The sequence below is a fragment of the Lissotriton vulgaris genome, chromosome 9 (genome assembly GCF_964263255.1).
Source record: "Lissotriton vulgaris chromosome 9, aLisVul1.2, whole genome shotgun sequence".
NCBI lineage: Eukaryota > Metazoa > Chordata > Amphibia > Caudata > Salamandridae > Lissotriton > Lissotriton vulgaris.
The window spans coordinates 662,721,869-662,745,406 of record NC_141697.1 but is presented as its reverse complement, the minus strand read 5'-3'; the positions used below and the strand labels follow the sequence as shown (position 1 = coordinate 662,745,406).

The following is a 23,538-nucleotide window of genomic DNA, read 5'->3' as shown; positions in this document are numbered from 1 at the left end:
CCAGGTTTAGACCTCATGACATTGAAAGCAATTCTCGTCATCCATTGCTATATCTGAACACATGCTGCTTTGACAGTCATGTTGACTACAGGCCCGACATGCTCACGCATTGATTCAGGCTCTCTCACGTTGGCTTGGTGAATGAGATCACGCTTTATGCGACAACCACTTTAGACCCTTTGTGTCGTCCCTGCCACATTAACTTGCTCTGTTACGGGCTCCGTATGTATACCTCGATACACCACCAATTTATGGCATTATGCTTTGGTGGTGTTGTGAGCTTACAAATGCCCCCTTTGACATTTTACACACCATCCTTGGGCTGTAACTTTTTTAACTTATTTCTCCAGCAGCCCTGACATAGTGTGACACTACCTTGCCATTCCATTTACATCCTACCTACATGGATTTACGTCTTTCTTCCCACTTTTCACTCATCGAGCGTGAGCACTACGTGCACGCGAGCCGCTGGGCGTCAGTTCTGGCTGTTTAAGCAGCAATCCACTGACGCTGTTTTCCCTGCGTTACTGATGACTCAGCCTTCGGTGCTGCTGGATTGAATTCCATACGCAGGTATGTCTCTTGCTTCCTCACCAGTCCTGACGGTTGCTCCTTTCACACACCAAACTACCATTGTTTGGAGTGTAACCCCTGTACTGGCTTTATTTGTTTTTATCTAGATACCGCGGGATGCTGACCGCACCATGGCGGCTCCCGATTTCTAATTTTCACTTGAGGATGCAGATTGGGACAACGTTTCTTCTGTAAGTCAGATCCAATTTCATCCCGTTTTTTGAGCTGATTAGATAAACGCTATCTAGCATGCTGACACCATGCAAATTGATTTTTCCAGATAATTGCCCAGTTGTGATTAATGCCTACTTCTTCGTGTGAGATTACGCCATACACGATATTTATTCATTACCTCATTTCTGTTTTCCACCGATATTAGCACATGAACCATTGATCCTCACTGAACCTTTCCCTCCCTAATTTCGTTTATTTATGTTTTAGCTCTAGGAAGCTTGCCCACACCCTATCCCCCGTCCTGAGGAAGACCCTCCTGTAAGGGCCCATTTGTCCCTACCCGTCCGTGGAGTCGAAACGTCGACAACTCATCCACCGGCCAACTTCTATCTCTAGCTTGAATTGTACTGCTTATTCTAGAAGCTTGGTTACCCTAAATGTATGATCATTTATTGTACCTGTGCCTGGCTCCCGTCTGAATGGTGTGAATAACAAGGACCCCCTGTTTAGGCAACTGAATATGTTTGACAGGGAAATTAGACAATGTAAAAAGAGGCACAAAATGTAATGTCATCAGGGAGAAAACGACAAGTGAAAAGCACAACAATCAATTAAAAAGTACAACATTTTGTTTATTATTAAGTATATATACTCTGAATAAAAACATAACATTTATGACATATAGTAAAATAAGACTTGTGACCTATTCTAAGGCATCAACACAATACAACATTACAATTGACATCATTAATTCTTAATTCCTAAAACAGTGGCGGACAATACTAGTCCTCTTCTCGACGCGCGTTTCGGCGTTTTCACTGGAACGCCTTCTTCAGGAGCCACATACACAATCTAAGTCGGCAGTTGTTTATATTTGCCGCACCGGGCAGCAGCTGTTGGTCTAGCGTTTTTTTCTTTTGTGGAAGGTCTTTTTTTTTAAAAATGAATAATATTAGATGAAATCTATAATGATCAGATGGCCAGGAACAGCAGTCGGTATGTCTGCTCTCTTAGCGTTGTTCTGTTAATACGATAGGTAAAAAATGCATTCTGCGTGGTTAAATGACCAGGGACTGCAGTTGATATATCTGCTCCCTTCGTGTTGTCTCGCAATACGATATTTAAAAAGAATTTTGCACATTCAGATAACCTTGGACCGCAGGTGAAATATTCGTTCCCTTAGTGTTGTATTGTAAAGCGACAGTTAAAATAAACTCTGCTTGTGCATCAACCCGCGGGCGTCACGATTGATAAATCCAGTGGCGTCCCGCAGCCGTTGGAAATCTCCTTTTCCAACGGCTGCGGGACGCCACTGGATTTATCAATCGTGACGCCCGCGGGTTGATGCACAAGCAGAGTTTATTTTAACTATCGCTTTACAATACAACACTAAGGGAACGAATATTTCACCTACGGTCCAAGGTTATCTGAATGTGCAAAATTCTTTTTAAAAATCGTATTGCGAGACAACACGAAGGGAGCAGATATATCAACTGCAGTCCCTGGTCGTTTAACCACGCAGAATGCATTTTTTACCTATCGTATTAACAGAACAACGCTAAGAGAGCAGACATACCGACTGCTGTTCCTGGCCATCTGATCATTATAGATTTCATCTAATATTATTCTTTTTAAAAAAAAAGACCTTCCACAAAAGAAAAAAACGCTAGACCAACAGCTGCTGCCCGGTGCGGCAAATATAAACAACTGCCGACTTAGATTGTGTATGTGGCTCCTGAAGAAGGCGTTCCAGTGAAAACGCCGAAACGCGCGTTGAGAAGAGGACTAGTATTGTCCGCCACTGTTTTAGGAATTAAGAATTAATGATGTCAATTGTAATGTTGTATTGTGTTGATGCCTTAGAATAGGTCACAAGTCTTATTTTACTATATGTCAGAAATTTTATGTTTTTATTCAGAGTATATATACTTAATAATAAACAAAATGTTGTACTTTTTAATTGATTGTTGTGCTTTTCACTTGTCGTTTTCTCCCTGATGACATTACATTTTGTGCCTCTTTTTACATTGGCTCCCGTCTGAAGCCAGTTGTAAAGAAAGTTGTTTGACTAAGTACGCTTGACTTATTGTTTCACGTACCTTATCCTACACTACTTCCCACCACTTTCACTTCCCTTCCCACTACCTGTTGGGCACTACGATTTGTTATTATGTGAACTCATGCCGTGTGCACAAATGTTTGCGTTAGTACTTTGTGATTAAATAACAACCCACTCTCAAGTTGATTATATCTGTTCTTTATGGGGGGCGTGGCCAAGAGCCGATCATGGCGGACGTGTAGTTGAAGAGCTCCGTCCTTAGCCCTCGAAACAAGCGTATTATCCTGCCTGCCCGAAGTGCGACCCGCCTAGATACTGTGCCCGGAGCCTCAGGAGGTGAGCGGCGTGCAGCGACGGAGAGCCGCCCCCCTCGGACATCACCGGAGACGCTGGGGGACTGTGGTGCCTGCTGGGGCCTGCTGCGCCGTGGTGAGCCGCGGCCTCGATTGGCCGAAAGACCGAGCTGCCGCTGGATACCGGCGCTCTGTGAGAGGGACCCAGAGCGGAGACGGGTCACGGAACCCGCTGACGGAGGCGGGCGCCCGCTCCAACTACCGCCTCACTACCTCCCCCCTGGCGGTGAGATCCCCAGACGGAATTACCCTGCCGGGCGGCCGCCCGCGACCGGCACCGGCCCAACGCCCGCCTGCACGGCGCGGAGGCACACGCGCAGACTTGCGAACTGGTGAGGAGAGTGGGACCAGGGGAGCGTGAGGACAATCATTGGCATCGGGAGACCAGAGACAGTTGCCTGAGCCACATACCTGCAACGCGGTGCGCTCCGGCGCTGCTACGGGCGCCATCTGGTCTCCCCCTTGGGCCCCGGATACCCCGAGTGACTGACGCGGCGCCCCGCACTGCCTGGCGCGAGCTGCGACAACCTGGGGGCAGAGGCACCGAGGACGCACTGGAACACCCACACGCGTCCCCTGCACTCATCACCGAGGTGGGGGCCCCCAAGCACCTTCACAGGGTTCAACCACACGGCGGACTGTGAGCGGGCCACAGTCCACGAGATCCCTGCTACTGGACCGGGCGAGAGGCGCCTTCCATCCTCCCGGCCTCTGACGTGCCCCCCTGCCTGCGGACCGTGACCCCCCCTCATCACCTTGCTGGGGCCAAGACTGTAGCCGTATACAGGAACCTTCGCGGGGCGCCACCACACCCGCCAGAGGCACTATCATTATCACAGCACCATTGACCCAATTTGTTCTTGGAACCTGCCTAACACTTGCCTCCTTCCCGTTGGCTCGGGGAGCTGCGCGGCCACCCTTCGGTGCTGTGCGAGGACCATTGTTGGGGCCGTGACCGGTGAGTGCACCTTCTACAGCGCCACCCTGCTTACTAGATCAATGGGCAGACACAGGGGCAGGACCCAGGACCAAGGTGCGCCGACGGACATGCAGTCCACGGGCTCGGCGGACCCACTAGCCTCCTCCAATGCGGACATTATCCCACCGAAAGGGAAGGGATCTCAAGACGCCAAACTGGATCTTCTCCTCAAGGAAATACGAGCCACACGTGAGGCGCTGGAATCACGCATAGACAGTATGGCGACGGGCCTCTCCCTGCTCCGAGCCGATCATAACAAACTGGCAGAGCGAGTCTCAGAACAGAAAATAGCGCTGAACGACCTCATACCCCAACAGACGGAACACTCTGCGAAGCTGGAGGGCGTGGAGAAACAACTCAAGCAGCTATGGGACAGGGTGGACGATGCGGAAGGACAAGCCCGCTGCAACAACGTCCGCATCCTAGGCATACCGGAACGGAGCGAGGGGAGAAACCCCACCCAATTCGTGGAAGATTGGCTACGGAAAATGGTGGGCCCGGAGGATCTTACTGCCCTGTACAGTGTGGAACGGGCACACAGAATGCCGTCGAGACCCCCGCAACCAGGAGCACCCCCTCGTCCTCTGATTGCGCGCCTTCTCCACTACAAGGATCGTGACACTGTGCTGAGGGTGGCTCGAGAGAAGGCGCCAATACGCTACGAGGACAAGAATGTCTCAGTATATCCCAATTTCACGCCCACTGTACAACGAGCCAGATCCGCCTTCATGGGAGTGAAGCGCAAATTGTGAGAGAGAGACATGAAGTATGCGCTCCTGTTCCCCGCACGACTCAAGATCCTTCATGGTAACAAATCTCACTTCTTCGACTCGCCAGAGGAGGCGGAGGAATGGATGGAGGTCACACTAACACTGCCGGCCTCACAGGACCCATTTGCCGACGCCGGAAGCAACAGACATCGGAGCCCGCCAGACCGGAGGGACACTACTTCCAACACCAGACGAACCCCCCTGGGGGGGGGGGGGGGGGTCACCGGTGAGGGCACAGGCTACAGGGAACCGGACAACGGGTCAATCATCAGTGATGCAGCTGACGGAGGCCATTGCCGCACACGACGCGGGAGCAGCCGGGGACAGGGTCACTGTCACCACTGACACGCACACCGAGGTATCAGGATCGGTGGACAGCCTGCAATTGTTCCCTAAGATCACGTCCCAGATGGCAGCAGAGTTCTGAGCAGCAACACGCTGGACACTCTCCGGGTGGCAACGTATGAACGATCTCATTCTCCACACACAGTGGGTTGCCAAAGGGCCTAGTTTATGGAGGGCTACCTTGCCACCGCAGGCCAATAAGAGACAGGCACGAGTGGTCTGCTCCCCCCACCACGTGCACATGGAACTAGTTGACTTATGCCCACGTTGGGCATCTTGGTTCGGCTCCCGAGCCCGTTGGCCTGGGGACCTTAATGTTAAGGGGTTACCTGTTTGTATGACACTCCTCTCCTACAGCAAGACATATCTGGCATGGACACCCACGAGCTTAACATTACTGCATTACACGGTCGGTCATGGGGCCGCTTAATGTTTACCACTTGTGCACCTGGAATGTGCGGTGCATGGGCTCGGTTCACAAACGTCACAGAATACTGGCCCAACTCAACCGTAGGGGAATCATGATAGCTTGCCTGCAGGAGACACACATGAACAGTGCCGAAAATGTGAAACTGCACAAGAAATGGAGAGGACAGCTCTTCGCTACTTCCTATTCGGCGTTCTCTAGGGGGGCAGCTATTTGGCTTCGAAATTCTGTTCCCTTTAAACTGTTAGAGCAGAGAATCGACAAGGAGGGTAGATATGTGTTTGTAAGGGGTTTATTGGGTGGAGATGCCGTCGTGCTTGGTTGTGTGTATTCACCGAATTCAGGTCAATCAGAGTTTTTGGTGAATGTCAACTGGATCCTTGCGGATTGGGCTGATAACCACTGGGTGATTGGGGGGGATTTCAACGCTGTGCTAGATGTTGCTCTGAATAGGTCGCACCCCCCACTGCATGCCACCGAAAGCAGGAAGCAGGCTGACGCACTGGCACAATGGGCGGAGGGTTGGGATTTGGCAGATGCATGGCGCAGTACGCATTTACTAGATAGGGAATATACCTTTTTCTCCCCACCGCACCAACTACACACCAGAATAGACCATATATTCTGCTCCCGTTCCCTGACGGGATCGATCGTCCAAGCTCAGCACATGGGGAAAACCCTCTCGGATCATAACCCTGTTTAACTCACTTGGCAATGGGGCCGACTGTTGGCTCCCATCCCGACATGGAGATTGCCCACGGAATTGCTTGAAGACACGGTCTTCAGGTCGTCCCTGTCAGACACCATTGAAGCCTACTTTGACACGAACGCACATACCGCCAGCACCCGACAAATAGAGTGGGACACCTTCAAAGTCTTCCTCAGGGGGGAGGCGATGGCCACCCGGGTGGGCAGGAGACGGGAGGTGATCAATGATCTAAAAGAGGTGGAGGGTAGGCTGGCATCCCTGGAGAGTGAAGCAGCGGGCACAAATGCACACTTCACACCACTGCAGGACGCACATATAAAACACGCCGAGCTACTAGAAGAGCTGAGATTATTAGATTACAGGGAATACACTAATAGGCAGCACACACAGGCGGACAGATCTGGCCCCCTGCTGGCCCGTATCATACGAGACTCTCCGGTATACCATCCGATTTTGGGAATAATTGACCAGACAGGGATATTGACTTTGACTCAAATAGGCATCAATACGGCATTCAAAGACTACTACACCAAACTATATGGCCCCCACCAACACCTCTCAGAGGCCGCCCTTGAGGACTTTGAGGGATTTAGAACTACCCCAACTCACAGACAGGCAATGCAAGACTTAAAGCGCAACATTACAATAGCGGAAATTAGGCAGGCGATACACGCTCTCCCGAGGAGCAAGGCCCCTGGGACGGACGGGCTACCGGCCGAAATCTATGCAATGTTCATAGATCTCCTAGCCCCGCGCTTACACACTATTTACCTGGAAGCTTTGCGGACTTCCTCCTTGCCACAGTCCTCCCTACAAGCATTAATAACCTCCCTCTTAAAACCGGGTAAGGATGGGATGCACCTGGTTAACTACAGACCTTTATCTCTCCTCAACACCGATTATAAGATTCTGAGCAAGGTTTTGGCGACGCGATTGGCGCAATTCATTCCGCAGCTGATCCATCCCGACCAGTGTGGTTTTGTGCCGGGCCGAAGTACGGCTATGAATCTTAGAAGACTGGCCCAGCTGATGCTGCGAGACCTGGCGGACATGGGCTCCGAGGGCTGCATCTCATTGGATTTGAAACAAGCCTTTGATTCCCTCAGATGGGATTACATGTTCGCTATGCTCGCGAAATTCGGGATTCCTCCCGAATATATTGCCTGGGTCAAACTGCTATACACCCGACCCACGGCTCGGGTGCGTACCTCCAAACACATTTCGAGACCAATAGCTATAGCGAGAGGCACCCAACAGGGTTGCCCACTCTCCCCGCTCCTCTTTATCCTGGCTCTCGAACCACTGCTCTGTAAACTTCGGACGGCAGCCCCCCGCTGTGGCATTCGGAGACACAGGACGACGCACGTAGTGTCCGCCTACGCCGACGATATCATCTTGTATCTCCATGATCTGCGGGACAGCCTGGACCCCATACCTCAAATATTTGAGGAATTCAGGTCATTATCAGGCCTCACCATAAGCGAACCCAAGTCCTACGGATTCACCTTTGCGAACGTGGGCTTGTCCGCTCCTCTACCCTTTGCACCACACACATTCCAAATGGCAGACACCACTTTCCGATATCTCGGGATACACATTTACAGGGATGCCGAAGTAATGATAGATGGCAACCTCGGGAAGGCCATTAGAGCAATGAAAACGCAAATCCAATTTTGGCTGTCACTGCCCCTATCGGTAGCCGGCAGAGTGGCCATCTCCAAAATGGTAATGCTTTCCCGCCTCATTTACTACTTCACCAATCTGCCGTTCCTGATCCCTGCGGCAACATTTAAAACACTAGACACACTCCTCACAGAACTCGTGTGGGGGTCGGGCGCAGGCGGGTAGGCCTTGCTAAACTACAGCTCCCCTCTGGATCCGGAGGCATAGGAGTACCAGACTTCAGGGCCTACAACTACGCGTGCCAACTACAATGGTTGGCCTATTGGCTAGCAGGTCGAAACCTCCACGAGATTAACATGACAGAGTAAGATCGTGATAAAGGGGGAATCCATGCATTGCTCTTACCTCGCTCAGATCTGCCAAGAGATGCCCCACCACTCCTCCCACTTGCTGTATTATACTGGCGGAAGGTGTTGAAATACACGTCCCCGACGACGTCCTATGCCCCCACAATTCCACTTTTGGGAATCCCACTAGAGTCGGGACCGCTCACAACGAACAAACTTATGTCCTGGCACGACGCTGGGGTGACACATGTAGGTGACCTTTTTACCGAGGGACACCTGCTGTCCTTTGAAGACTTCTGGGCCACGCATGGGGTTCCTGGAGGCTCGTTCCTCCTGCATGCTGGCCTTCACCATTATGTCACAAGTAGGTGGGCACACGAGAGACGGGAGCCACCCACGAACCCCTTGCCAACGATGCAGTACCTCATGGGGACGGGTGGCCACCTAACTAAGTGGCTCACCGCTAGCATCAGAACGGGGAGAGCGGTCCCTCTAACGCCTCTCAGGACGAAATGGGAAAGAGACATAGGGAGACCGCTAAGGGATAAGGAATGGGAACGTATCATCCAATTTCCCAAGAAGGTAGCCAGAAACCCCAAGTTCAAATTCATCCAGCTGATGTTACTACATAGAGCCTACTTGTCCCCACACCGCATACACACGATGTTCCCTGATGCAGTTGACGCATGCCCCCGATGCGCCACGGTTGACTGCCCCAAGCTAGGCTATTATTGGACCACTATTAATGACCTGCTTGAGGGAGCAGGCTCCTTACCACAAACACTCACGCTAGAATATGCACTCCTGGGGCTGGGACCAACAGCAAGCACAAGGAGCGTGGCAACACGTTTTACTGACATGGCCCTATTGCTAGCGAAACGAGCAATCACGATGAGGTGGAAATCACCTAGGCCACCTGATCCTGATTTATGGAAAGCGGAAGTGTCACGTTGGGGCAGGGCAGAGGGTGAAGCACTGCAACGAGAGGAACGCAGAGGCCTTAGGAAAACACCGATTTCACTGGACTGGTTTGCCATTCTGGGAATGTTTGAAACAGGGGACGATGGGGACTCTAATGATTTGTTGCACATGTATTATATAAGTCTTGCTGTTCTTGAGATTCCATGTACCGTTTCGAACTGTGGTGCACTTGACGATAGTACGGGAGTCCCTGTACTGTTCTTGATTCTACCCCTGCCTGACTGTGTGGATAGACATTACCGGAATACACAGTAACGAGGGTGTGGCCATTGTAAATTCTGATGTTCATGCGCACAGATTAGGAGTGTTGGGAGGGTTTTTTGAGGGTGGAGAGAGGGTTCTTTTGATTCCTGTGGGGTTTGTTACACTCATTCAGTAAGGGAAGAAATAACAAAATCACTATGTAACTACTATTACTCTGCAAGCGGAAACATGTTCCACTCTGATTTATTGATGAAGTCACAACTCTATGTTTTTGCTCTGATCACTATGCTAATAAACAGATTTTAAAAAAAAAATCTGTTCTTTATTCTGACACTAAGCTAACTTTATTGTACATTCACATTTGTTCAGGGACCCCTTCCTTTTGTATTGATACGTACCCAGATCCCAGTGACTTCCTATGGGTTTACCCTTTCTTTGTAACACCCTTTTAGTTGATCCAGCAAGACGGGTATGAGGGGAGTGGTTTTTAACTGTGATCCGGTTGATGGCCCGGTAATTGATGCAGCTTCTGAGGTCCCCCTTCTCCTTCAGAACAAAGAAAAGGGGCGATGAGGCAGGTGTGGAGGAAAGTCAAATAAACCCTGTTTGGAGATTCTCCTCTAGGTACTCCTTCAGGTGCTGTGTTTCAGGATCTGTGAGGGCATAAACTAGGCTGAAAGGTATTGTGGCTCCAGGGACCAGGTCAATCCTACAGTCATACTCCTGCTGAGGGGATAACTGACTTGTTTGTTGTCTGTCGAACACTGTCTGATATTGTTTATACTCCGATGGGACTGATACAACAGAACAAATAAAAGGCATGCTGCATCCGACTGCTAGATGGCTTGATTGTATAGCTTGAACCCTTTGTAGGTAGTCTTCTTTATTCAAACAATGATCCTGGCAGAACGTAGAGTTCATAGTCACTGAACGAACAGACCATTGCAAATAGGATCATGCAAGGTCAACCATGGCATTCCCAAAATAAGGCGGAAGTGGGGAGTATCAATCAAAATGAACTGGAAATTTTGATAGTGTTCACCTGCAAATTGCATAACAAGGGGCTGTGGTGATATTTCACTGGGCCCGACATCAGGGCTGTCCCGTCTACAACCTTCACTGGTTCTGAGGTGCTTTTCTCCACACAGAGGATGCGTATCTGCAGGTTGTAGGTTTGGTCCATGAAAATACCTGTAGTTCCTGAATCAAGTAATGCAGGCATTCTTTGGCGAAGTTCCTGATCTAACCATAGGGTGACCGCCATTTTGATATGCGCTACAGATGCCCGGAGAGTATTGGCCAAAAAAGGAGAGATTGTAGGAGATACATTGCTCAAGAAAGGGGATCTCGGTCTTGCTCGGGCTCTTCAGTTTCCCGACGTCTCCCACTCATTTCAGTATTGCTGTAAGACCGCTTCAATAGCTTAAGTTCAAGCCCTGCACTCTCTGAGGAAGTAGCCTTCCTTTCCACTGTAAAGACATAACCCCTGTTTACATCTTCCCTCTTTCTCATCCAAGATAAGGTGTCCATGATTTTATTTATGCGCATGAGTTCTGTACTATCAGCTACGCGTAAGGCTTCCTCCACAACAGGTCTGGATCGGGGTAGATAATAACGTGGCTCCGTTCTCACTTTGTCTCGTTCTCGCTCCAAAAGACCGTGATCCAGTTGTACTGTGAGAGTGATCAATTCCTCACAAGACTGGGGCATATGAACCACTTGGGCTAGCACGTCCTTTAGCTCACCCTGCAAATCCTGATAAAAAAGAAAGGTTCTTTTCTCAGGTGGCCAGTCTGTATCAATCACTAAACAGTTGAAAGTTGTTATATTAGTCAGGAGATCATGGTTTCCTTGCTTCAAGGCGATTCATTCTCTGTCCAAGGTAAGCAGATGGGACATCTATCAAAGAGTGTTCTCATTTCATCACAAAAGGTAGAGAAGTTGTGCAATACCGGTCCGTCCTTTTCAATCAGCAGTATTGACCATCTGGCAGCAATCCCCTCTAGATACGACATCATAAAAGCGGTTTTATCCTGGTCGTTGTGGAATATTGCTGGTTTACTCAGGAAGTGTAGACGACAATGATGCAGAAAAACTCAGAACTTCTTTGAATCCCCAAAGAAACGTTCAGGTGGGGCCAGTGGAATTTGAGGTTGTTGGATGACATTGATGGGGACATTGTGGCCTTCAGCATGGGAGGCAGTGTGGTTGGCAGACAAAAACCCCGGTATGGGAATGCTTCCCTCAGATACTTGAAAGGGTATATGATTAGCAAAACTGTCTTCTGCATGTACAGCAGGGCGTAAGGTCCATTCCTTGATATAGGGCCCTCTGATACTCCCTGTCTTGATAGCCCCGCTACCTCCTTGTGCATGGACCCCCATCTCTTTGCATAGGTCCCAGTTCTATGCTTGGAAAGTTAGGGTCTCATGGAGCGAAGACATCATCTCATTAGGTTCCATCACCCAGGCTGGTCAACAACGAGGGCTTGTCATTCTGTCGGAATCCGAAGTCAGTGTATCCACTGTCCGTTGAGAACGACCAGTGGGGATGATGGAAGCAGATATTTTCCCCAATTTCCCTAACACTCAACACAGGGAGCAAAGTTAAGATCTTACTGCCCTATGAGCAGTGTATTGGGGAAAAGGGAATGAGATAAAACAACAAACTGCGCTGGGTGGAGGAGACGGCACTCAGAACTTCTACGTTCAGTACTGTTGAGACGCACCCTGTATGCAAGAGAGGAGAGAGAAAGGAGAGCATAAACACACACACAACTTCCCCTATATAATGCACTCTAAACTGATAAAAAAGTTACTCACAACTCACATCCACCAGCATCCCCCAGGGCAGACAGCAAAACACAAAGTCGAGTTTCCTGCAGATGGCCACAGGCACTGGAGGAACAGTCGTAAGGTGATGAAAAAACACAGTCTAAGGAAGTAGGTCCGAATAGCAATCCAGAGAAAGCTAGCATATATACAAAAAATAAATAAGTCCAAGCCTGATGAGCACCATGATCCTACACTGGGTGGAACTCGATGAGGCAGGAGACCTTGAAATATTCAGCTCTCTTCGTTGCTACAGGCAGTAAAGTAAATAACTTGCTCCTTGTTCAATCACAGGAGCAGAGATAGAGTAGCAACAGTAGGGCTCGGGAAGCGCATTCTTCCTGCTAGAGCCCAGGCACCAGAACAACCAGGTTCCTTTCTATAAGACTACAGGGAAGTCACTCGGGAAACCTGAGTAGAAAAAAGGCAAGAGATCACCACAGAAAGAAGCAGGTGGCACTCCTCAGCAGGAACACAAGATCCAGGAATCGGTGGGGGGCAGGCAAATACCTCATAGCATGAACGACAAGCACGGAGCAGCGGAGCGGATCAGGGTAAGTACCGCATACCCACTCAACTGACTTCTGTTGCCTCTACCTGTACCTGCTCCCATTGATGCTGGGAAATGTAGCCCCCCACCAGCATTCGTTTCCCAGTCTTACCGCAAAACCAGGAACAAAGAATTATGTGCCTGTGCCTGCCACGCTGCATAACCTCAGACATGATCATGACAAAGGGTCACGACTTTTTTCCATCCATAGCAAACAGCCGTTTTCAAAACATATCGATTCTACAAAAACCCCGGAGTGACCACTTCATATAAAAGTCCCTCACTCTACCTTAGAAAACAGAGGAGAATTTCTTCCAGGCTGGACAGAGACTCTGAAGGCTAATCGTCCAACGAGCAGAGACCTGACATCCGTTACGGGATGCCTTCCTCGATGCAGAGATGGGGTCCTTCAGTCAGAACCATCAGATGAGGGGGTTAATACTTCCCCAGGGGATTCTTGGCTCCATTAGGATTGTGAAAAGTTGACCTGATATATGATGTCTCCAATTCTGGGGGCATCTTGTATCAGTCCAAACAATCCCTTATGGTGTCTGGTTGTAAGTCAACCTTATAGACAAGCTATCCCAAGGGTAGCTTGGACTAAGCAACCTTAAAGGTTTGACTCAAGACGTCGTGTTAAGCAAGCTGTTTTACCAATCACAATCCTGTAATATCAAATGAAAGGACACCACACAAGTTATATATTATAAAAATATATGTATTTATTACTAGAATAATCCTCTGTACTCTTTATCAGTGCAGAGGCACAAGTGTTTAAACAAAAGCACAGTTAAACATACGAAAGTTGCACAATTATGGATGAGGCCAGGGGCCACGCAAACTATATATTAAAAAAGTGGTATAAGTATCACTAATCGAACAGTGGTCAGGCCTAGGGCCTGGGGAATCGCTGGGAGCAGTCGGGACTAGCAATGCTGAAGTCGGGAAAAGCCCGCGGGAATCGGGTGCAGCGCTTAAAGCACACACATGCACCAATGCAAAGTCAATGGTGCGTAAAAGTTACAGAGTTACTGTTAAAGGAACCTTCCGACTGACCTAGGACGAAACTTTAGACATATACACTAGAGGTGTGTACCAGTGCAGGAGCACCGGCGTTGCTGAGTTACCTCACCCACAGGAAGCGGGTGCACAGGTGCAAGTAGTGTTGGGTTTCGTCACGTAGGTCTTATGTTGCCTGAATATGCTGCAGGCGTCGAGAAGAGAAGTGTCCGGTGTGATCCAAGGGTGGATCGAAGATGTAGATGACCTGAAAGCAGAGGGGACAGAGACTGGGTCACTCAGCAGTGACCAGGGTGGAACCAGGAAGGAACCAGGCAATGTTGGGCGCAATCAGGTCGATGTTGTGAAGCTGGTCTCCGCTGCCACGTGGACTCTGGGGCACCGAGGATGTCCAGGAGTGAATCACGAGCTGTCCCACGAAGGCTCTCGCTGTCGGCTGTGTCGGCTTCCGGATTGGAGCAAACAACCCTTGGCAAGCGCAACCCACGCAGGATTCGAAGATCGCTTAATACTCGGACCAGCAAGGTAAGAGCGGGTGCTCCTTTTCAGGGGAGCGAGGGCAAGTCTGGAGCAACCAGACTCACTAGTCAGATTCAAAGGTTCGTCGGTACTGGGGCCGCTAGCCAACGGGCAAGCGACCGGAACAACGCGTTGAGCCAAAAGATGCAGAAGGGCCCCACGCAGCACTCGGTGAGTGTAGAGGGGTGAGCTTCGGTGCAAGAGTGGCTCAGGGCTGGGGCTTCTCAAACCCCAATGCACAGCTTCGAGGGAGCTTTGGAAGCTGCACGGTCAGCACCTCGTGGTCTTTCCAAGATGGCCAGCCCCACGCTTCAGGTCGCCTCCACGGGTCTCAGCTCTGCAGGGACTGTGGATCGGGCTGTCAGAAGGCAGGAACGCTGGGTCTTGTCGATCTATGTCGCTCCAGTTCCGGCGGGACCTGCAACAAAGCAAACGTCGAGGTAATGGATGGTGCCTGTTTGCACAGGGTGGTCACTCCTTGACCACAAGGGAGATTCTTCAGTCTTTTACGTCGAGTAGGATGTCGAAGGGTCCAGAGTTTTGTTTCGTAAGTTTCAGTCAGGATAATCTGAGTGCGTTGGCACTGCTCCCATTCTTATACCAATCTAGGGGGCTGGATTACCTGCTAGGTCCCTCCTATGGGTTGGACACAGGAAGGGGGTGGTTACACCCCTTTCCCTTTGTCCAGGGTCGCATTGGGGCTGGTGTGCCCCAGAACCGGTTTGACCGGAGTATGCAAGGGGAAGCCTTGTGCGCCCCAGGCACTGTCTAGTTTCTTTCAGCCCTACCTGCCCCAATACACTATCTCCTGTCTGGGGTGGTGTAGCATCTCCCCGCGACAGGAAACCCTTTGTCCAGGCCTCCTCTGCCAAGTTTCGGTCAGCAGCAGGAGGTCAGACCTGTGTCGGTGGCAGCAGCATCCATTTTGTGATGCTGAGGCTCTGGTTAGGATTAACAATGTTTTAGTAAAGTAACATGTCTTCTCCCTCTAGAGGGGTGGAATGCTATCCCCGTTGCCAGGACTGGCGAGGGGATAGTATTCCAAATCGTATGACACCTTACACAACATGTTTTGATAAAGCCAAACCTAAGTTAGCACATAACCGCAATGGATTATAATGCACTTAAGAGTATATGGTTTGGCATTATCCCGGAACAGCTTAGGGAATTGGTCCGGACAGCTGCAGACAGGCTCAGCTCATGCTCGAGCACCATCTCACATAAAACCACGCATTCTGGATCCAGGATTGTTAAGGCCTGCCATAGGAGTGACTTATAGGCATATATGTGTCCAGATATAGGTTTAGATATAGGTATATCTATCTAAGCAAGGGGTGATTACACCACCATGCACCAGCTGAGTGATCAGCCAGTTGTGTCGATTTAAGTACCAGCCAGGGGTGGCAAAAGATATGCTGCAGCCCCTGGTAGGCCTTGTTGGCACCTATGCCCTGAGCACCTATAGTGCATGGTACAGGGGCTGACAAGGAGTCCAGTTCCAATTGGGTTATGTACCTATAGTATATGCATGTGAATTTAGAGAGAGAACAGCAGGCTGTGGGTCTGATTAGCAGGCCCACAGCCACATTAAGTCGAAAACCAGTGAAGCAACAAGCAAAAATTTGGGGGTGACCATAGGATAGCAGACCCTACTCTCCTACAATATGTATATGGTTAATAATGGTGACAAGTGTATGTGGTTCAATACTAATAGATGTATACATATATTGTTGGAAATGACGACAGGTTTTTGGATGGACAATGAACAGCCCAGTATGTACATGCAAATTCCAATTTATAATCCTTTTACCTGTTTCACCCGTTCCAGTTCGGAGTCATCTGTGCAGGTCAGGGGCTCACTGCTGCCGGCAGCAGATTTCATCCTATAAGAAACACACAAACTGGTGACTGCAAACATTCAATCAGAGGAGGCAAGCAAACTGGATTAGAAAAGTATGCAGAGAACAAGTACAAGAGAAACACAAAAAAACAAATGTGTGGTTGTGGGCTGCCTGTTCTTCTCAAGTTAAACATTTCACGTTGTCTCCATCTAACAGGCTGTAAGCAAGGAGGTGCCTGAGGCCTGTTCAGGTGCCCTGTGGGCCAATCAGTAAAGCTGAAACTGGTGTGTAGGGGGTGGCAGGTGCTCTTGATCTCATAGTCACCTTGGATACAGACAGGTCAAATACAAACTTTACACTCACATACTGGCATACTGGTTGAGCCATAGCATTTAGAACGCTTCCCGCCTCCACATTTCATGACAACCCGGGAATGACCCTATCATCGTCGGCAGCCTTACCGCTGAGCTCAACACCACAGAGCCATCACATGAGGGCTGCTCTCTGCACCTTGATTTTATTTGTTTCATGTAAGAGCAAAGCTAGCACTGTACAGTCATGTGACCCCGTGATTTATGCAACAACTTAAAGTGTGCTTTAGTACACACGGCCAGCCAAATTGTGTCACAGGGCAAGGGTTACAAGTGTTGAAAGTGGTACATGTAAAACAATGTGAATAAGCACCTATACAATGTGAATGAGCACAAGCTATGAGAACGTAATTCTGTGCACATTAAGTGATGTTGGTGCCACTTCCTTTTGTTTCTGTTTCTCTCCTTTTAGTCAGCCTCGCACATGAGCAATGCCTTATGCGTGACCTACCGGTTACTGTTGAAGCCTGGTTAGTCTACAGAATTGGGTAAGTCCCCATCTATGTACCGCTGCTGCAGTACTGAAGTGCCACAAGGGCAATAGTTCACATTAGCTCACTGGGGGCACTCACTACGTGTCATTGTTTTTACAGTTTTTAGAGTCCTCAACTGCGTTCATTGTTCACCACTAATGATAAGAAGTCAGTGTCACCAAAAGACTATCATCAACTCTCATGGAGTCCTAGGGGGAACAAAGGTACAGGCCGCCCCCTACTCAAAAAGTACCAAACAAAATTATGGCCTGCCCCTCAAGACACTCTTATTTTTCAGATAGACTGCAGGATCCATGTAGGTGTGTGCATAATAGTGTCACTACCCCTTCCCTATTATATCAAGGCTCTTAGTTCCTGCGCAAGTGTCAGTCTTTGTCAAAGTACACATAAGGTAAAATTAAGATTGCCAAATAACCATCACCCATACCACAAAAAATTGTGGAGAAAAAGAGTGAGCACCTCACGGTAGAACCGCCAATGGGGTTATCTGGCTAGCAATCACCAGTGTACCCACTTATCATCATCGGTAGCTCACTCTTATGAAAGTTGAAAGAAAAAGACACAGACACATAGAAGAAAAGGACAAACACCATGTAACAATCCTTTTACTTCACACCAGTCAGACCATGTACTGAGTGTTCGTGCCACAGCGAGTACTAGGTACCAGTCACTGTTTTTAGTGTACACATTCACCATTAACCCCAGTGAGAAAAGAAAAAAGTGAATCTCACACGTTAAAATTGCTTCTTTGACCTCGCCATCTTTGAAACTGTGACCCCAAGTACATCTAGTGTTTCAACTCCTGTATCTTCTGTTCTTTTCCTCCAGTGCATGCGTTTACAGCGGTTGTGGCTGTTACCTCTGTTGCTTCTCCCTGTATGGTCTTGCATTCTTCGACCCCTTTAAATTCTGAGACGCCAGAAAGTGGGTTTAAGGATAGAGATTGGACAAAATTTAGGGAGCGAATAGGCCCATTGGTGCGATCTGGGGTAGGAGATGATGAGAAACAAGTACTAGCTGACCAGGCTGTGCGGTGGGCTCGTAATGAGTTTATGGTGTTGAGGATGTTTGGGAAGTTATGCAAGATTTTGAACCCTTTATACAGCAACATGCCCTTGAGCATATGTCTTCTATATTGATTAGTCATTGGCAAATACATATTGGGACAGAAGTGCCTCAAATATTTTAGATATTATATATCGTGTATAAGCTATTTGTGCTATTTGGAGCCAGGTCAAGTATTTGGGAATGTTACAACTCTAAGTGCCTACAGGGGAAGGCTACACAAGAAGAGCCCTACTCAGATAACTCCGTTTCCGATGCAGGAAGTCCATCCCATATATCTCCCAGAAATACTTGAGTTAACAGATCAGCGTGGCAATGTCACTAGGCCGACTGTAGCAGCCAGTTTCCAGGAGCATTGGGTTTATACTCCGAGGAAAAGGAGTGAGGTTTTAGTCCTTAAGACTAATTTGCTTGACCCTAGGAAAAAACCTACAGCTCCTTATGAAGAATTAACAGAGGCTGCCCCTTCTACTGTAATGATTTTTGCTGAAATGTTTTTTGGTCTTCTCATTCCGGTTGATGTTTGGAGGCAGGTTCATACTCAAGACCATATCGCAGAGTTAGGTGGTACATGGGATGTGATTAAAGGATGGGATAAACCCTGGGCCGAGATGCTTGCTTTGTCAGGTCGTATTATTACAAATATGCATTCACTTATTCCACCTAAGAAGGTAAGCTTGGATAAATTGACCACTTGTCGACAGAAGAAATGAGTGTATGTCTGATTTATTTACCCAGTTTGAAGATATATGTTTTTAGACTATAGTGGGAAGGATATGTCTATTGAAGGAGGAGTTGGGTTGTTTGTTGACAGATTTGTTTCTAACCTTCTTCCTGAAATTATCACTCGTTTACAGGCGTCAGAGTACTTGGTCCACGTATTCTTCCTCTGTTATTTTGAATATTAACACCGAGATCAGGAGGAAAAGGATAGAACTGATAAGAAACACAAGGTTTTAAAAACGAAGGTGTTGTTGCAAGCGTTTAGGGGAAATATTAGGGGACGGGGGCCTTCCAGACATCTTTCACGTACCAGTAGGCAGCCTTCAACAACACCTTTAGGGCCAAATAAGTCTGTGTATTGTGGGGCACTAGGTGGCGCACAAGCGGAATGGACACAATCTCGTGAGGCTCCTGCAGTCCGGCCAATAATCCTTTAATTATCCTCTGTTATTGTTCCTGCTGAATGACCCGGGAGAAGAGGCAGCTGAACTAGGATGGTGTCTCCTTCACTATTTTCCCTGACTTCACGGCACATGTGCAGGAGCAAAGGCGCAAGCTCAATGTAGTGAAACAGAAACTGAGGCAAGCACAGGTGGATTATGCCCTATTGTAGCCGGCGCGTCTTCGAGTTACATACCAGGACACTCAAACGATCTACATGAAACCGCAACAAGTGGAGGTCTTCCTCAAGAAACTTAAAAGAAGAAAGGCCGCGACTCCTGAGCAGGATGTCACATTGAGACATATCTGTCGGATGTGGAATGAACTTCTTACAGACTGGTGCTGTTCCTACTCCGCTTTTTCTGGTTCCCACTGAGAATGCAACACCGCTAGGCCTTTTATTTTGCGGACTATAAGTGGTTTTTCAAGACTGCCTTGTGCTAAGGGCCTGGAGAGTCGGACACCCTCAACGCCTATAAGGGGGCTGACCGATTGTTGTGGGTCTCCTGGGCAGATGTGAGGTACCTGTGGGCCACCTGGTAGGATTACCCCCAGTGGGAGCACCCCTGTTGTATTGTTCTTGGATTTTAGGGGGGAGGGGGGCGGGACCGACCGATGCTGGCATAATTGGGATGCTGCAGTGGGTGGGGGGGATGGGAGTTTTACAGCTTTGACGACATTACCGTATGATATGTGACATATTACAGGGAGGTGTGATATATCACTTTGTTATGTACGAATCTAGGACACTAGTGTAATTTGACGGGTTCATGCCCATATATAGGTATAAATCACCCGACCCTTATATAGGCATAGAAATTATACCCTTATTTAGACTGAGCCTATGCAGCCCAAATATGCATGGCTACTTCCACTAAGTTCTGAGAATCCACAACGATTTCTTGGAAAAATCCGCCTTCAGCAGCTAGGGACTTCCCCTTGCCTGAATACTAATTTATCTAGGAAATCATGGAGTTTTCAAAGAACTGAATCTTTGATTACATTATTATGTCCAACCTTACGTCAAACTCAGCACCTTTAAGGTATAAATATGCCTACATTTGCCCAGACAAACACACAGTGGTTTGGAGCAGTTCGACTACCTACTTGCCCAACACGCCCTGCAGCAGCAAATACCGAAGGAAGCCGACCCTCCAGCTGACGCACTGAGAGACGCTGTCTTTTCTCCTGCTGAGAAATCCAGCTCCAGTGTTTCCAGGTTATCCTTGCGGGTTACTGGGAAATCGAGTCCTGAGAGAGAGATGCAAGATCTCCTTCATTCTAAAACCAAGGTACGGAGCTGATTAGACCCTTAGAGAATTCCTGGAAAAGATTCTTGGAAAAAGAATACTAAACTTAAGCTACACCTCACTTACTTCTTTCCTCGTACGAGACCTAGGTTAGGTACACCGGGGTAGGTGTATTTTAGAAGCACCAGTGGAGTACTTTTAGTCATTATTTATTAATGTATGTATGTTATGTTATTTTATATGGCTTAGAAACCATACCATGCATTTACAATATAATTTTATAATACTATTTAGACTATACGCATTATACTTTATAACCAGTATTTCGACTGTGGCAGTACATTTCTTATGTCTGAGAAAGAAGACTGGTCAATAAATACTTTTTATTGAAAATGCCTGTGTCTCTATTTTCTCAGCACCTCTGGTGAAACGAAGCATGCACGATTGAATGAGTAAAATAGCCATCTATTGTTTCCACGACTCTAGAGATTGATTTCTTATTCTTGGGAAATAAAGTTGTCATGTTTATGAGGTTGTCCGAAACTAATCCCTTCTTGTGAATTGGAGAAAGTTTCTAGTGACCTCTGAGCTAACTGGCACTCACAATTAAGTCTAATATATGCAATAGAGACCTAGTCAACCTCAGTCCTACGTCTAAACTACAGTATATGTTATTCCTATGAGCAGAGCCTATTGGGAATATAGGAACTACACTACATGGCGCCCAACGTTTGGTAAGGCGATAATTTAACTCTAGATACTAGAGTAACTCAGTCGTGCTTTTCACACAGACCCCTTTTCCCGTAAAAACTCCAATAGACGTCTGGAGTGGGTGAAAGGTTAATATTCGCCAAAACCTAGTAGGAGGAGAATCCTATGTATTAGTTTTCGGTTTGCACAACTTCAGGACGCAGGATTGTCAGTGTGCTAACATAGGGCAGTATGGCAACGAAGGGGGATGATTCAGATCTGAAGGTGATATCCTGGAATGTTAGAGGGCTGAATGATTCAAGGAAATGCAGGCAGATTTTAGCTTATTTGGACAGGTACAGGTGGCATTGCTGCAAGAGAAACATATCCATCCAAAATTCCATAATACCTTTGCCAATAAATGGGCGTGTGTACAAGCATTTTCTTCTTATTCCTCCTATGCACGAGTCACTGCCATATTGGTTAAAAAGCGGATACCCTTTGCACTTGCTGGTAAAATTTCAGACCCCCACCGAAGGTATATCATTGTGTGGGGGTGAATGGGCAGGGATTCTGTAATGATTGCGATTTGCTATGCCCCCAATGTGGATACGCCTGAATTTTTCACATCCTTGTGGGGTAAAATAGTGGATTTGGGAGAGATTTTAATGTTGCTTTGATTCCCGCTCAGGATAGAGCTGATGCTGCAGTACATTATAAGAACGAGTCTCGAGAGGTGCTGGTGGGCATTGTGGAAGAGGGTGGGCTTGATAGATAGCTGGCGTAGACTACATCCACTGAAGAGGGAAGGGACACTTTACATCACATATGGGGACACGGGCAAGGCTGGATTACTGCCTGATTTCCAGAGGGCTGGGAATAGGCATATGCAATGCTACACATCTCGCCAGGACTTACTCCGATCATTGCCCTGTACGCATCACAATTAGTATACCTTTTTATGATAGACACAGGCCGACGTGGCGAATGCAGCCGAATGCCTTGTTGGACACAGTCTTTCAGACTGAACTCGGGGAGGAAATAAAGGATTTTATTCTATGAAATAAAGGCCCCGTTGATAGTGTGGAGGTAATATGGGAGGACTTTAAAGTCACGATACGGGGATATTGTATTTCCAAAAGCTTCGGAGTACTGAGAGACATACAACGCACACTGAGGAATTCAGAAACGGTCCTAAAGAGGTTGGAGGGCCGCATGCTGGGTGGGGAAACGGGTCAGGTACATAAAGATTTTAGGGCAAAATTATATGAATACGAAGAGGAGGCTGCCAGGAAAGTTAAATTTAGGGGGCGCTAATGGGTAGCGCGTAGGTATGGGGAGGGGGAGTGTACGGGGAGGGCTCTAGCTGAGATAACGCGATGCCCGCGGTTTAACACTAATATATTAAAGATAGAGAAGCCGGGGGGAGTAATTTGTCAAGACACCACAGGTATCCTTGAAACTTTTACTTCACATTATGCTGTGTTATACACTACGCAAAGACAGGGGATCTTGATTAATTTATATGGGATGTAGCGTTATGTTGGCTTAGTGATGTACATAGGGAGTTTTAGTGCCCCATTTGAGATCCATGAGATCAGGGAAGCCATAATGACCTTGAAGAACGGGAAGGCGCCAGACCTGGATGGACTACCCGCCGAGTTTTATAAATGCTATATTGAAATAATGGTGCCGGTTTTAAAGGAAGTTTTTGAGGAATCCCTTGAAGTGGGAATACTTCCTCCCTCGATGCGGGAAGTGGTCATAACATCCCTATTGAAACCCGGTAAACCCCCTAGGGCCAGCAGTTCTTACAGGCCACTGTCACTCATTAATTGTGACACGAAAATATTAGCCAAGGTGTGGGCCACACGCCGGACTCTTCTTATGGATAAGATCATTCTTCCCGACCAGTCTGGGTTCATCCCTGGAAGGGCTCCTACTCACAACTTATGTACTCTGTTCTCCCTAATAGAGACCGCGGCACCAGAATTCCCAGTTGCTGCTGTTTTTCTAGATGCCTCCAAGGCATTTGACTCTGCAGAGTGGGGTTATTTGTTTAACGTCCTGCAGAGAATGGGGTTCCCTCAGTTATTTATATCATGGGTGCAACTGCTGTATCATCAGCCCTCTGCTACCTCTGCTAGGGTGTTGATAAATGACCACTTGTCCACTGCTTTCTCCATATCGGGGGGCACC

The 23,538-nt window shown here is 48.1% G+C and overlaps 1 protein-coding gene across 2 annotated transcripts in view; it reads right to left on the bottom strand.

The window, feature by feature from the left end:
• Window positions 1–23,538, bottom strand: part of VASP (vasodilator stimulated phosphoprotein) — an 863,870-nt gene that overhangs the window by 81,574 nt on the left and 758,758 nt on the right. For both annotated transcript variants that reach the window (XM_086938366.1, XM_086938368.1), the window contains one exon: window positions 16,275–16,347. In XM_086938366.1, coding sequence (XP_086794492.1) covers window positions 16,275–16,347 — 73 coding nt within the window. The remainder of the gene's footprint in view (window positions 1–16,274; window positions 16,348–23,538) is intronic.